Source organism: Vespa crabro, chromosome 3 (assembly GCF_910589235.1).
Source record: "Vespa crabro chromosome 3, iyVesCrab1.2, whole genome shotgun sequence".
NCBI classification, from domain to species: Eukaryota; Metazoa; Arthropoda; class Insecta; order Hymenoptera; family Vespidae; genus Vespa; species Vespa crabro.
In genome coordinates, this window is record NC_060957.1 from 13,641,573 (window position 1) to 13,656,239 (window position 14,667).

The window sequence follows — 14,667 nt, forward strand, 5'->3', positions numbered from 1 at the left end:
TTCACTACGAATTTTCGAGAATGGCTCATAGTTTTACCATGTTATTATTTTAATTTTACCATGTTGTCACTCAAAATGCTCTTATGGTGATGGGTGTAGGGGTGTAAATTTAAAAAACTCAGACGAAATAACTTTCCGTAAATAATATTCCCACATTGCCACGCGTACGCGAATAGGATTATTTCATATTTTATGTCTTTTTAATATTAAACTTTTTTTAAAAACTTAATTGAATTTATGATTCTAGTTTAATAAAATCAAATTTTACGTTAAAGTCGATTGATAAATTTAGCACATTTTTTCTTTTCTAAAGTCCAATTCAATTCATAATTTTATTTTAATAAAATCGAGTTCTATATTAAAATCACATATCTATGAAATATAAAAGTAATATAATATTTCTTTAGATCAGTATTCAGAATTTTTCATTCTTTTTTAATTAATATTTTTTTTTTTTCCTAACTTTTAAGTTTAATTAAATTAAATTCAGAATTTTATCGTTCGTATAATTAATATACATATATACATATTCTTTCGTTTTCCTTATTTCTTTTCAGCTAGCTCTAAGTTGTGAGATCGCGAACACAAGAAGGAATAATTAATAAATAGGATTATCTTAACATTTAAACAATGTACGATATACGTAAAGTATAATTAATTAATATTTAAACAATAAGATATTTTTAGCAACGTTATAAAAATCATATACATGTATTATCATTTACTATCGATTAATAGATATAATAATATTTCTTTCAGAGAGAATAATATTTATTTATATTAATCGTTTATTTTTCTTAAGTTTAATCAAATTAAATTTAGCATTTTATCGTTCGTATAATTAATATACATACATACTAATTCTTTTTTCTTTCCTTATTTCTTTTCAGTTAGGTCAGGGTCGTGGGTTCGAGAACACGTGAGGTAATAATTAATTAATATTTAAACAATAGGATATTCTTAGCAACGTTATAGCGAACATGTACATATATTATCATATATTATCGATTAATAAATATAATATTTCTTTCAGAGAGAATAATATTTATTTATATCTGTGTTCAGAATATTTCATTTCTTTTTAATTAATCTTTTATTTTTCTTAGGTTTAATCAAATTAAATTCAGCATTTTATCGTTCGTATAATTACAGTCATTTCTATTTTTTCTTATTTAGTGTCATTAATTATTCTCTATATATATCTCGGCTGGAACCCATGGGTGTGTGCCTCTGTATGGGTTGCTGTCTCAGCATTTTATAGAACTGCTTCTCTTTTCTTCTCTTTCTGGGACTCTCTTTTCTATTTCATATTTTTCATTCTTATTTACTATTATTAATTATGATTTATAAGTCTTGGGTGGGACCCATGGGAGGGGCCCATGGATGTGGGCCTCTGTGCGGGTTACTTTCTCAGCATCTTATAGAGCTGCTTCTCTTTTCTTCTGTTTTTGGGATTCTCTTTTCTATTTCATATTTTTCATTCTTATTTACTATTATTAATTATGATTTATAAGTCTCGGGTGGGACCCATGGGAGGGGCCCATGGGTGGGGGCCTCTGTGCGGGTTACTTTCTCAGCATCTTATAGAGCTGCTTCTATTTTCTTATCTTTCTGCAGCTATCTTTTCTATCTATTATTTTTCTTATTTAATTATGTTTTTAATTATGTTATTAATATGTTATTTCTTTTTATTATGTCTTTTCAGATTTTTATTATGTTATTTCATTTTAATTATGTTTTTATAGTTTAAATTATGTTTTTAATAAATTCTTATTAATTATGATTTACAGGTTTTAGGTAGGAACCATTAGATGAAGCGGACTGTTGTTTCAGCAGCATGCAGAACTACTTCTATTTTCTTATCTTTCAGTTTCTTTATTACTCATATTTTTCTTCTTTAATTATGTTTTTAATTATGTTTTTAATTATGTTATTAATATGTTATTTCTTTTCATTATGTCTTTTCAGATTTTTATTATGTTATTTCATTTTAATTATGTTTTTTAATATTTACTTATGTTATTTCTTTTTAATTATGTTTTTATGTTTTTAGGTTTGTTATTAATTTATTCTTATTAATTTTAATTTTTAAGCATTAGGTAGGACCCATGTGATGAAGCGGACTGTTGTTTCAGCAGCGTGCAGTGCTACTTCTATTTTCTTATCTTTCTGCAGCTCTCCTTTAGTACTCATATTTTTCTTCTTTAATTATGTTTTTAATTATGTTTCTAATTATGTCTTTTATTATGTTTCTAATTATGGTTTTAATATATTTTTATTAATTATGATTAACGTTTTAGGTGGGACCCATGTGATGATGCGGGCTGCTGTTTCAGCATCGTACAGAACTGCTTCTATTTTCTCATCTTTCTGCAGCTCTATTATCTATTATATATTTATTTTCTATTTTATTTATTTTCTATTTATATTCTATGTACATATTATCTTCTATTTTCTTTCTTTTTTCTTTCTCTTGCTTTCTCCATCTGTTTCTCTATCTGTTTCTTTTCCAGGATAAATCATCAAGGGATAGAGTCATCTGCAGCCGCATGATACATCGCATGGCAGGATTCATCATCGATTTTTACGCGAGAATACGGGCAGGATAGGAAGAACACTGGCGTACGTGTCGGCGTACACAGGCGTGGGTGTTCTCGGGCGCGATTAAACTTCGTTTGATTGTTCGTACCGAAAACGCGAATTTAGAGTAGAGTCATCGTTTTTATAACACTCATGTGAATGAACGCGGGCGCGACTTAAAAGTCCTACCGGGGACTTCGTTTATATTTGCTCGAATATTCGATTAGATTACCTCGCGAACGCGTTTTTTTAGAGTAGAGTCACCGTTTTCCGAACACTTGCGTGGGTGTCCGGGCGCGATTAAAAGTCCTATCATGGACTTCGTTTTAGTGTTGAAATTCGGGGTGCGCGAACGGTTTACCTTGTAGTGCTGTACATAGCTAGCTGATGTTATGACAATCCTCATGTTTGGTAGCGGGGCGGAAATCTCGACAAATATCATGGAAAGTCTAAATACCGGTTAACATATGTCACTTTGGATTTCAACTTAGAGTCATCGTTATTTTAACACTCACGTGAGTGTTCGCGTGCGCGATTAAAAGTCCTACCGGGGACTTCGTTTTGTTTGCTCGAATATTCGATTAGTTTATTTAGAGTAGAGTCACCGTTTTTCGAACACTTGCGTGGGTGTCCGGGCGCGATTAAAAGTCCTATCATGGACTTCGTTTTAGTGTTGAAATTCGAGGTACGCTTTGGATTTCAACTTAGAGTCACCGTTTTTCTAACTCTCACGTAAGTGTTCGCGTGCGCGATTGAAAGTCCTACCGGGGACTTGGTTTTATTTCTTCGACATTTTGATTAGATTACTTCGCGAATTTGGATAGAACATAAGAATCTACGTAATTATAACACACGTGAGTGTCGCGAACGCGATTAATGCGCTTTGATTGTTCGAAATTCGGAAGCACGAATTCAGATGTGCATAATAATTCGTTATGCCCGAGGCGAGGGTGTTGAACGGTAAAGCTCTCTGTAAGTGGGGTCCCTGTAGCTAAGGCTATATATCTCCTGTTAGCTAAGTCGCCCTAAATATCCGAAGCGGAAGGCATAAGGGATCGGTATCGCGGAACGCGGATTTTAGAGTAAAGTAGAGTCACCGTTAGCTCGTGGGTCTCTATATGCAGCAACCTCCACGTGGTGAGACCTGGATCGTTAATACTTGCAATGTTTAATTGTAAATTTTTAAATGCAAGTATTACCGAGCGAATGGCTGCATATTGTATTACTTTTCCAATATCTTTTCAAACTAATTCCAACTAATCATTAACATATTTTCATTTTATATAGCTAATAATACTTCAAAAGAAGAAATTTAACAGAAATATATTGTACAATAATTTCTTAGAGAGAAGAAAAGAAAATTTTTCTATCACACTTTTGTGTTCGCTGTTATTTCTATTTATTCTTATTTATTTTAATTATCCTTTGTATATTTCGGGTGGGACCCATGGGAGGGGCCTGTGGGCGAGGGCTTCTGTGCGGGTTGCTGTCTCAGCATCATATAGAACTGTCTCTCTTGTCTTATCTTTTTGGGGCTCTCTATTCTTCTCTTTCTGGGGCTCTCTTTTCTTTCTCCGGCTCTCGTTTCTATCTCATATTTTTCTTTTTGAATTATGTTTTCAATCATGTTATTATTATGTTATTTCCTTTTAATTATATATTCTTAATATTTATTTAAGTTGTTTCTTTCTAATTATGTATTTAATTATGTGTTTAATTATGTGTTTATGTTTTTAATTATGTTTTTAATATATTCTTATTAATTATGATTTATAAGATTTAGGTAGGACCCATGGGATTGTGCATGCTGCTTCTCTTTTTGTTCTTTTTCTAGGTCTTTTATCTATTTCTATATATATTTATTTTCTATTTGTATTTTGTATATGTGTATATATATTATTTTATTTTATATATTTTATTGTTCTTTTATTTCCTCTTTATCTTTTTCTTTTACAGTATAGGTCATCGAGGGATAGGTTCATCAGCGGCCGAATGATTCGTCGCATGGCGGGATTCATCATCGATTTTTATGCGCGAATACGGGAAGGATAGGAAGAACACTGGCGCGCGTGTCGGCGGGCACAGGCGTGGGTGTTCTCGGGCGCGATTGAACTTCGTTTGATTGTTCGTATCGAAAACGCGAATTTAGAGTAGAGTCACCGTTTTTATAACACTTGCGTGGGTGTTCGGGCGCGATTAAAGGTCCTACCGTGGACTTCGTTTGATTTTTTCAAAATCTCGATGGGAGTAATTCGCGAATTTCGGCTTAACAGTAGAATCTACGTAATTATAACACACACGTGAGTGTCGCGACGCGATTAGTATTTCTAAGGAGTGCGCTTTGATTGTTCGACATTCGGAAAGCACGAATTCGGATGTGCTTAATAATCCGTTATGTCTGAAGCGGACGGTGCAAATGGTGGAGCTATCTGTAAGAGGTGTGTAGTAGCTAAGCTACGCATACCCTGTTAGTTAAGAAGCCAGTGCATTGAAGCGGAAAGGTATCGCGGATCGGTAACGCGGAACGCGGATTTTTAGAGTAGAGTCACCGTCAGTCCGTGGGTCTCCACATGCAGCAACTTCCACGTAGTGAGACCTGGGTCGGTATTACTTGCATACTCTAATTATAAATTCTTTAACGCAAGTACTACTGAGCGAATGGCTGCATATTTTTTTACTTTTCCAATATCTTTTTAATCTAATTCCAACTGAACATTAATATTTTTCCATTTTATATAGCTAATAATACTTCAAAAGAAGAAATTTAACAGAAATATATTGTACAATAATTTCTTAGAGGGACGAAAAGAAAATTTTTCTATCACACTTTTGTGTTCGCTGTTATTTCTATTTATTCTTATTTACTTTCATTAATTATCCTTTGTGTATTTCGGGTGGGACCCATGGGAGGGGCCTGTGGGCGAGGGCTTCTGTGCGGGTTGCTGTCTCAGCATCATATAGAACTGTTTCTCTTGTCTTATCTTTTTGGGGCTCTCTAGTCTTATCTTTTTGGGGCTCTCTATTCTTCTCTTTCTGGGGCTCTCTTTTCTTTCTTCGGCTCTCGTTTCTATCTCATATTTTTCTTTTGTAATTATGTTTTCAATTATGTTATTATTATGTTATTTCCTTTTAATTATGTATTCTTAATATTTATTTATTTTGTTTCTTTCTAATTATGTGTTTAATTATGTGTTTATGTTTATAATTAATTTTTTGATTATGGTTTTGATTATGTTATTAATTATGTTTTTAATTTATTTTTATTAATTATAATTTATATGCTTTAGGTAGGACCCATGGGATGGTGCATGCTGCTTCTCTTTTCGTTTCTTTTTCTAGGTCTCTTATCTATTTATATATATTTTCTATTTGTATTTTGTATATGTGTATATATATTATTTTCTGTTTTATATATTTTTTTGTTTTTTTATTTCCTCTTTATCTTTTTCTTTTACAGTATAGGTCATCGAGGGATAGGTTCATCAGCGGCCGAATGATTCGTCGCATGGCGGGATTCATCATCGATTTTTACGCGCGAATACGGGAAGGATAGGAAGAACACTGGCGCGCGTGTCGGCGGGCACAGGCGTGGGTGTTCTCGGGCGCGATTGAATTTCGTTTGATTGTTCGTATCGAAAACGCGAATTTAGAGTAGAGTCACCGTTTTTATAACACTTGCGTGGGTGTTCGGGCGCGATTAAAGGTCCTACCGTGGACTTCGTTTGATTTTTTCGAAATCTCGATGGGGGTACTTCGCGAATTTCGGCTTAACAGTAGAATCTACGTAATTATAACACACACGTGAGTGTCGCGTCGCGATTAGTATTTCTAAGGAGTGCGCTTTGTTTGTTCGAAATTCGGAAAGCACGATTTCGGATGTGCTTAATAATCCGCTATGTCTGAAGCGGACGGTGCAAATGGTGGAGCTATCTGTAAGAGGTGTGTAGTAGCTAAGCTACGCATACCCTGTTAGTTAAGAAGCCAGTGCACTGAAGCGGAAAGGTATCGCGGATCGGTATCGTGGAACGCGGATTTTAGAGTAGAGTCACCGTCAGTCCGTGGATCTCCACATGCAGCAACCTCCACGTGGTGAGATCTGGGTCGGTATTACTTGCAAAGTTTAATTGTAAATTTTTTAACGCAAGTACTACCGAGCGAATGGCTGCATATTTCAATTTATTTTCAAAATCTCTTCAAACTAATTTTGATTAAACGCTAAAGTATTAACACTTTACATTGCCAATAATACTTCTACAGGAAAATATATATAAGATATAGTTAAATTCAAAGATAATTTTTTTAAATTCACAAATTTATATATTAATTATCATATGTGTTAATTATATTTGTTATTCTTTATGCTTTTATCGCGAAATAAATGTATATCAACATTTTTAGAAGGTTTAAACGTTTTAAACATGTAAATGACATTTGCGAATTTTTTAAAAAGTTTTATTTTTACGCATAGATTATTTTCGAAATATGCCAAGTTTTTACGATTTTTTTCAAAGAAAATAAAACTTTTTTGGAAGTTCATAAAAGCCATATCCTCGCTTATACCTTCATTTTTAAAATGAGATCTTGTTTATTAATATCATTCAAAAACTACATCTATACTTATTGTTGGCGTAAATCTTTATAAAACTAGAACTTTAATTATCATTCGTATATTATAAAATATTAAACAAATCGTCATTGATGAAAGTAAATACTCATTGTCATATAAAAGAGAACAGGTATATTATATTATATGTAAACAAACGCATTAAATTTGGTTTATGTGTATATATATATATATATATGTATATAAAAAGTCATTTTATATCATTATTATAATATAAATACACAGAACATAACCAAAAATATTCTAATATATTAAGTAAATCATATATAATTTGTATAAAATTTGTATCATTTCCTGTCGCAATTATTTATAATTTGTACAATAAAGTTATAATATTATACTACTTTCTTTGATATTGTGTTGTTGATTGTAAAACACCAGTAGTAATCGAATCCAATACCCAACTTTCTTTTACACCATTTGCACCAATAATAATTTTTGCAGCCTGTGGACGCTCAGTAATTCTACCACCAGCAGCTTTTATAAGATCTTTTAAGATATGAGCAGGAGGTGTAGTACCATTTTCAACATGTAAGAATCCAGAAGTAACAAATAATTCTGGTACATAAGCCATTCCAAATAATTCCCGATCTTTGCGATTTTCCTAAACGAGGGAAAAAAAAGAAAAGGTAAACAAATTTAATCAATTATTTATATTAAAGATTAATTTATGTACTATTACAAAATTGCATTGTAATTCTTACTTTTACTGCCTTTGAGAAATGTATCATTTCATAATCTTCTGGATTTAACCATCCATTATTTTCCAAAGATTTCAAAACCCACTCAAGTTTTACAAGCCAACAACCTCTTATTATACCATGCAATAAATTTAATGTACGCACTCCTGTGCTTACTACATGAGTTGTTCTACGTGTTACATTTGCTTCAATTCTTGCCATACCAAGAGTTTTTACAATGCTCTTAATTAAATTTTTATCTCTGAAAAATAGTTGAATCTGTATATATTTTAATGTTTAGTTAAACATTATTCACACAAAATGTATTATACCATATTATCTAAAAAGGTCTTGTAAATTTACCCTTTTGAGAATCCCGTTACAACCATAATAATTTTTGGAGATTTATGAACTAACAATTGAGAAGATTTTTTTCTAGTTTGAAATTCATTTAAAGAATTTCTATATTCGATAGTTTCAGGTTGTTGGTCAGAATGTTTATGTAAATTTTCTAATTGCTTCAATATATCATTATCAACCATTTTTTTAATTACAATTTTTTTACTATTTATTTTTCTAGGCTTTTTAGATTCATTTTTCGGCTTTAGATTGAAAGTACAATTATTTTCTGACGAATCATTATCTTTTTCTATATTATTTGAGACATTACAAGTTTTTGCCCACAAATTTTGTTTTATCGTTCTTTTCTTTTTAAGCTGTTTTTTCTTTTTTGTTATCAATGGTTCTTTCGGTGATAATGATTTTTCCATTGGGCTAAATGATAATTCAGAATTTTCACAAAGTGGCAATAATTTTTTTTTCTTTAGCTTAGAGCATATTACATTTACATTCGCCAAGCAATTATTCTTTATTTTATCTTCGCCAACTTCATGTTCTCTAAGAGAATCCTCTATAATTACTTCCTTGCATTTTTGTTGGTCTGAAGCTATTATAGGTGAATCATCTAAAATAATTGTATTATGTAAAATATCTTTTCCTTTCTCTGTACACGCGATTCTATGAGTTGTATGAATTTTACAACTGAAAAGAAAAGATTTTATGGTAATTAATTTTTATACAAATTAATATTTAACAATTATATAGTAAAGATATATTGTATGCTTACATGCATTGTTCATCTTTGGAATTATCAACACTTTTATTTTCTTTCTTAATATTGATATTATTTAATGCGTCAATTATATTAGTAGAATCTTTGAATTTTGTATTACGTATTACTGTGTCACATTTTAACTGTGATTTCAATAAACCTGATTGAGGCGCATTGTAAGGTGTACTTTCAATATAACTTGTAGAATCATCATTTCCATCCGTTATTTCATTATTGTATTGTGAATGTTTTCCTGATGTTCCTTGCCGTTTGGATCGTTGTTCTTCATTATAAGACTTTCTATGTTTATATGTAGAATTTAAAGATGTATTTACTTGTAACGAACTACGATTATTAATTATACTTTCCTGTTCACTTTCATTATCCACAGAAGTATTTACATGTAAAGATGATTCGAGCTCTTCAGTGCTATCTTTACTTTTATCAATTGTGGATTTAATATTTTCATTTTTTTCTGTATTACGTTGACTAGATTGAAGTATTGTATTTGTTGTTTTCATCATAGTTTCACGATTCATTATAGTTTCTTTATCTGATATGGAAGTTGTTTGATTTATCTTTTCTTTTGTGCTTTGATCCTCAGATTTTTTTTTATTTCCAATTTTGCTATTATCGATTACATTTGCTTTTTCAATACAGGTATTATTTTGTTCCCAGACATTTACTTGAATAGCTGTTAATTCCCTGGACATAAGTTTTGGATTTCTTTTACGTCTCTCATTATTAATATTATGTTCTTCAATAAATTTGTTATTGTTACCACCCAATTCCTCATTATATGTGGAACAAAAAATTGGTGTACCAATTGATTCAATGTCATCATTTAAAGTACTTAAACTTGATAAAGTTTTTTGACTCAAATCTTCTTCTAAATTACATTTTGTTTTAGTTTTAGAAAGACTTTTTAATGAAAGTTTTGATATGCGGTATCTTTTATGATTACCAGATATTATAGGACTACTTTTATAATTTAAATTTGTAGGAGATAATTGTTGCAAATTATTTTTTGATTTATGATTTTCTTCTGTTACAGTCTTAACAATTTGAGGGTTGACAATATCATTGTTTCCAAATAGCCTTCTTTTTGTTATTTTTGATTTATCTATTGATTCATTAACATTAAAAGTTTTATTAATAGGTGTAGAAAAGATACTTAACTTATCATTATGAGTATTATTTTGTATATTTGTAACTTCATCCGTTGTAATCCGAGGTTGATCTATAATATTCTGAGAACTAGTAGTTAATACTTTATCATTCTGATTTTGTAAAACTAAAGTTGTCTTTATAGCACATTCATCTTGCTTATTAAATATTTCTCTAGTTTTATTTAATATTGCATTTCTTAGCTTTTCACAAGTTGTATCAGTTTTTTTAATATGTTTAATATCAATAATACGCACTCTAACGTTTTGTAATAATTTATCTTCTTCGAAAGAACTTGTGTTATTTATTTCATTTATATTAGACGTTTTCTCAGGCTTTTGTTTCCTTTTCAATTCTTTATCATCTTTATCATATGATTGTATCTGATTATTAAACTTGATTGTATTTGATTCATTGTTCTTAATCTGTGTTTTTCTGAGAGAACCATTACCTGAATCCGTTAAGTTTGTAAAACTTAAATTAACTGCTAATGAACTACGACGATACTTCGGGCTACTTTCTTCCTCAGAATTTATATTGATAGTTTTTCTCTTGCTGGAACTCATAATTGCAACATAATACTTATTTATGTCAAACGAATATGAACATGATATATCCTCATATAGTAATGTATACTCGATGGATGATATAATTCAAATGATATAATAAAAATAATTATATGTATTAGTACTTATTATATATATATATATATATAAATATATTATTTCACGAACAATAATTGCACATTTTGTACTGTGCAATAACACTGTATTTATATGACAACGAACTACCCGCCATTTTGAATGGTCGTCATTAAATAGAAGTTTGTCATTTGATCCCATTCTTATGGCAGCGATTGATTTTGACCATTTGACTATTGTTGTCATATCATTCATCGAGACAAATGAAGAAATTTTACTAATCATTATTTAATAATTTTATGTGGTCTATTAAAAACCTTCTTCATACTCATATATTCCTTATTGAAAATTATATTTTCATTATGATATTTCTTTAATAAAATATTTATCCGAAAATACAACAATAATATTTTGTATCTTATCTTGATTAGTATAGTGTAGAATTGTACGAAAATGTTAGTAAAATTTACTGTTAGTTTGTTTCGAATGACGTCATATCGTACCGACATTAAGGCCTGTAACCACCAATCAGATAAGTTCCCGCCATTTTCCGTTGTACTCTAACGTGAATTCTCTATCCGATAATAAATAAATTTTGAAAAGGTTCTATATCAATCTTACTCTTATAAAAGTGCAAATATTGGGATATTTATTAAATCAAATTTCATGTTATTTTTCACGTTACGATTAAGAAAGATAGATATTAGCGTAACACATGAAAAAACGTCACATTATTGGTTTTATGAAAGAGAGACGATCGCGAGAGGTGTGTGTATGTAGATCAAAATTGATATGGTGAATTAAATTGGAGAAAAGAAAAAGTTTGTCTTGTGTAACTTTAAAAAAAGTTTTAAAATAAACATTTTATTGCATCGTTGATGCATAATGAACACTCCAACTAGAGAATTTTTAAGAAGACCAGACGGTTCCCGTAGAAGATCAGCACGTCAAGCTTTAGCAGTTATTCCTAACGTCCCGGGTATGACATTTTCACCAGGTATATATATAATATCATGCGAAATATTTTTATTTAATAATATTTATTATATTAATTGTAGGAAATAAAAAGAGATATTTATATTGTACTTTTAATAAAAATCATTTTTATCAAAAGTAAATCATACAAATCCTTTGTATCTATGAAAGGATGGTATCCATTTTTATTATGTTTTTATTAGGAGAAATGCTTCCTATTGAACAAAATACAATGGACAATGTAATGAATAGTCGGCATACCGCAGATTCTTGGAGTCAAGCTCCTAGTCCTGATGAACTTGTTATTCAGAAACGTGGAAGACGACGAAGGACTATAGTTTGGTCACCAGATTTAGATGCCTGCAAGCGTGACAGCTTATTAAGGTTAATCTCAATTAGCAGCTTATTAATGTTTATCTCATTGTTTTTGAGATATCAAAGGTATAAAAAGAAAAATAATATAAGGAAAATGAATGAAAGAATATTGTTTTAGTTTAAGTTCCAGGGATCGAACTCCAGTAAAAAGTCCATCAAAGTCAACTATGATATTAAGAAGTACACCTAGAAAAAGATTATCACTTGGTGATTCCAATGAGTCTAGATTTACAGTATCTGAAAAAAAAAGGAGGACACCTTCGAAATCTATGAGCGGGATTGATTCTTCAATACAGAAAAAGTTTAATGGAAATTTAGTAAATGGATTACGAGGTCTTAGCCATGAACAATTGGTCAAACTTATTACAGATATAATATCTATGCAAGAAGATGGTAATCTACGCGAAGATGAAAAATTAAAGGATGTTTTTATGAATAAAATGCCAATGGCAGATATACAACCACTGAGAGAAAAACTTTGTAATTTAAGGCAAAATATCTATGCTAGTCTTGTTTCCTCGAATGCAGAGGACTGTGCATATAGTCGTGCATACATACACTTAGACACATTTCAGGTATGATTCTGAAACTTTACTATTCAAATGGAACTATTAAATGTTAATCATTTATTTTATCAAAATTATCCTTCGTTTATCTATATAGAAAGCAGTAATTGATCAAGGGAAAAGACTTTTGGAATCACAACATTGGTCATCTTTGATACAATATGTTTTTGTAGCATGGAATATAACTAAAGAATTACCTGAATGGGAAAGTCAAGGTTTAGATAATACGAATTATAAATGTTTCAAAAATTTAGCATTATTTTGTAGACGTGCGTTAACAGAAGGATGCTTTAATTTATCTACATTGAATTTGTATAGAGAAAGGTAAGATAGATGAAATTTATTATTATCTTTCATTTTGTTATATACATTTTATTATTATTTTTAGATTGGAAACCATGGTGAAAGATTGTGAAGAAATAAATGGTTGTTTACAGCTGCTGAAAGAAATCAATCCGGTTATTGTCTAGGTATATTTAAATAATGATAAATTTACATACCCATTACGTCGACAAGAACGTTGAAGTTAATTGAGAATTATTCATTTGTTTACAGCGTCGTAGTATTATTTTCTTATATATTATTTAATATAATAATTTATACAAATAGAGAAAAAGATGAAGGAGTATATCATCGTGATAAAAATTGAGTGTCTTTTCATTATTGTGTCAAAATTTGTTGGCAAGTTTGTCCAGCAATTTTGTTGCTATAATAGACCTATATATATATATATATATATATATCTATATATATATATACATATATATACATACATACATATATATATTTTTGTTAATATATACATCTATTTTTATAACATTATTATACACTTCATTGACTTCGACTGAGATCTTACGCATCTGAAATGTTTATCGCGAATGAAACAATCTCTATAAATTATTAGCTTAATTAAATATTTTCTTAAGTAATTAAATTTCATGGAACAGATTTTATGAGTTATTACTAAGTTGTTGGTTCCATGTAAAGTAGACAGAATCTAAAATTCACGATTTTGAAATTATTGACGTTCATATAGTTTTATAAGTATGAAAAGAGTAAATGCTATTTATAAATGATGTATCGGTATAAGTGTGATCATTCTTCCTTTTTATTTTTTTTTCTTTTTTTTTTTTTTTTTTTTGTTTGTTTGTTTTTTCTTTCTTTTTGTCACATATAATATTTTACATACGCATGTAAAATTTTGCATGTCAGTTAAAATGTAAAAGTATCGTTTGTTTCATATTACGTCAATGCATTGAAATACTCAATTTCTATAATTTTATGATGTTACATATGCGGAGATTAATTAATAATTATTAATCTTATCCTATATCAATCTATATAAATGTGAAGAGTGATAGGAACCTGGATTAAATTTATTAAAAACAATTTTTTATTCGTCATATATATCATATATTCTTACATAATATATCTGTTATTACTTCTGAAAAAGGCACATACTTTATTAATTAGTAATCATCAGAAATTTTCTTTTAAAGGCCTATGTCAGGGCCAAAACGAGACATTTATATTTAAGGATTATAACAACATGCTTATAGAAATTTTCTGATGTAGCAGTAAAATCTCTCTATTCTATTAGAATATTGCATCATGATTTTGAGATTCTTCTGAACTATTAATGGTATACGTTTTAAAATGGAATTTTATCAATCACACATAATATTTATTCTACCTTGCATTCAATATTCTTTCCACCTCGTACGTACTTACACACTGGTCATTTTATGTCTATCTTGGCAAGACTATATTACACCGTACTATCGAAACATTTTCAAAATCCGAGATTATTTATTTTTAATCGGATCGTGAAAATGTCTGACACGAATTAAATGTAACAGGTCTCGCAACAAGAATCTGATTTCATCTAAACATAGATATTTAGGTGAAACAAATTAATGAGAATAGGCACGTGATTATTAAGTACAGA

At 29.9% G+C, this 14,667-nt stretch overlaps 2 protein-coding genes across 3 annotated transcripts; one reads left to right on the plus strand and one right to left on the minus strand.

The window, feature by feature from the left end:
- Positions 1 to 7,494: 7,494 nt before the first annotated feature.
- On the minus strand, positions 7,495 to 11,133 carry LOC124422688 (myb-like protein D). 2 transcript variants are annotated; one of them, XM_046959483.1, is made up of 4 exons: positions 9,011 to 11,119; positions 8,248 to 8,925; positions 7,909 to 8,146; positions 7,495 to 7,808 (listed from the first exon to the last, which is right to left on the minus strand). In XM_046959483.1, the coding sequence occupies exons 1-4, from the start codon at positions 10,726 to 10,728 to the stop codon at positions 7,545 to 7,547; spliced, it is 2,898 nt and encodes a 965-aa protein (XP_046815439.1). In that variant the 5' UTR covers positions 10,729 to 11,119; the 3' UTR covers positions 7,495 to 7,544. The 2 variants fall into 2 exon arrangements, with proteins under 2 accessions (XP_046815439.1, XP_046815441.1); XM_046959485.1 differs by lacking the exon at positions 7,495 to 7,808 and having other exon boundaries at positions 7,996 to 8,163; positions 9,011 to 11,133.
- Positions 11,134 to 11,348: 215 nt separating this feature from the next.
- Positions 11,349 to 13,347, plus strand: LOC124422689. Its single transcript, XM_046959486.1, has 6 exons — positions 11,349 to 11,800; positions 11,982 to 12,162; positions 12,272 to 12,728; positions 12,817 to 13,043; positions 13,108 to 13,189; positions 13,275 to 13,347. Exons 1-5 carry the CDS (start codon positions 11,689 to 11,691, stop codon positions 13,187 to 13,189), a joined length of 1,059 nt encoding a protein of 352 aa, XP_046815442.1. The 5' UTR covers positions 11,349 to 11,688; the 3' UTR covers positions 13,275 to 13,347.
- Positions 13,348 to 14,667: the final 1,320 nt, after the last annotated feature.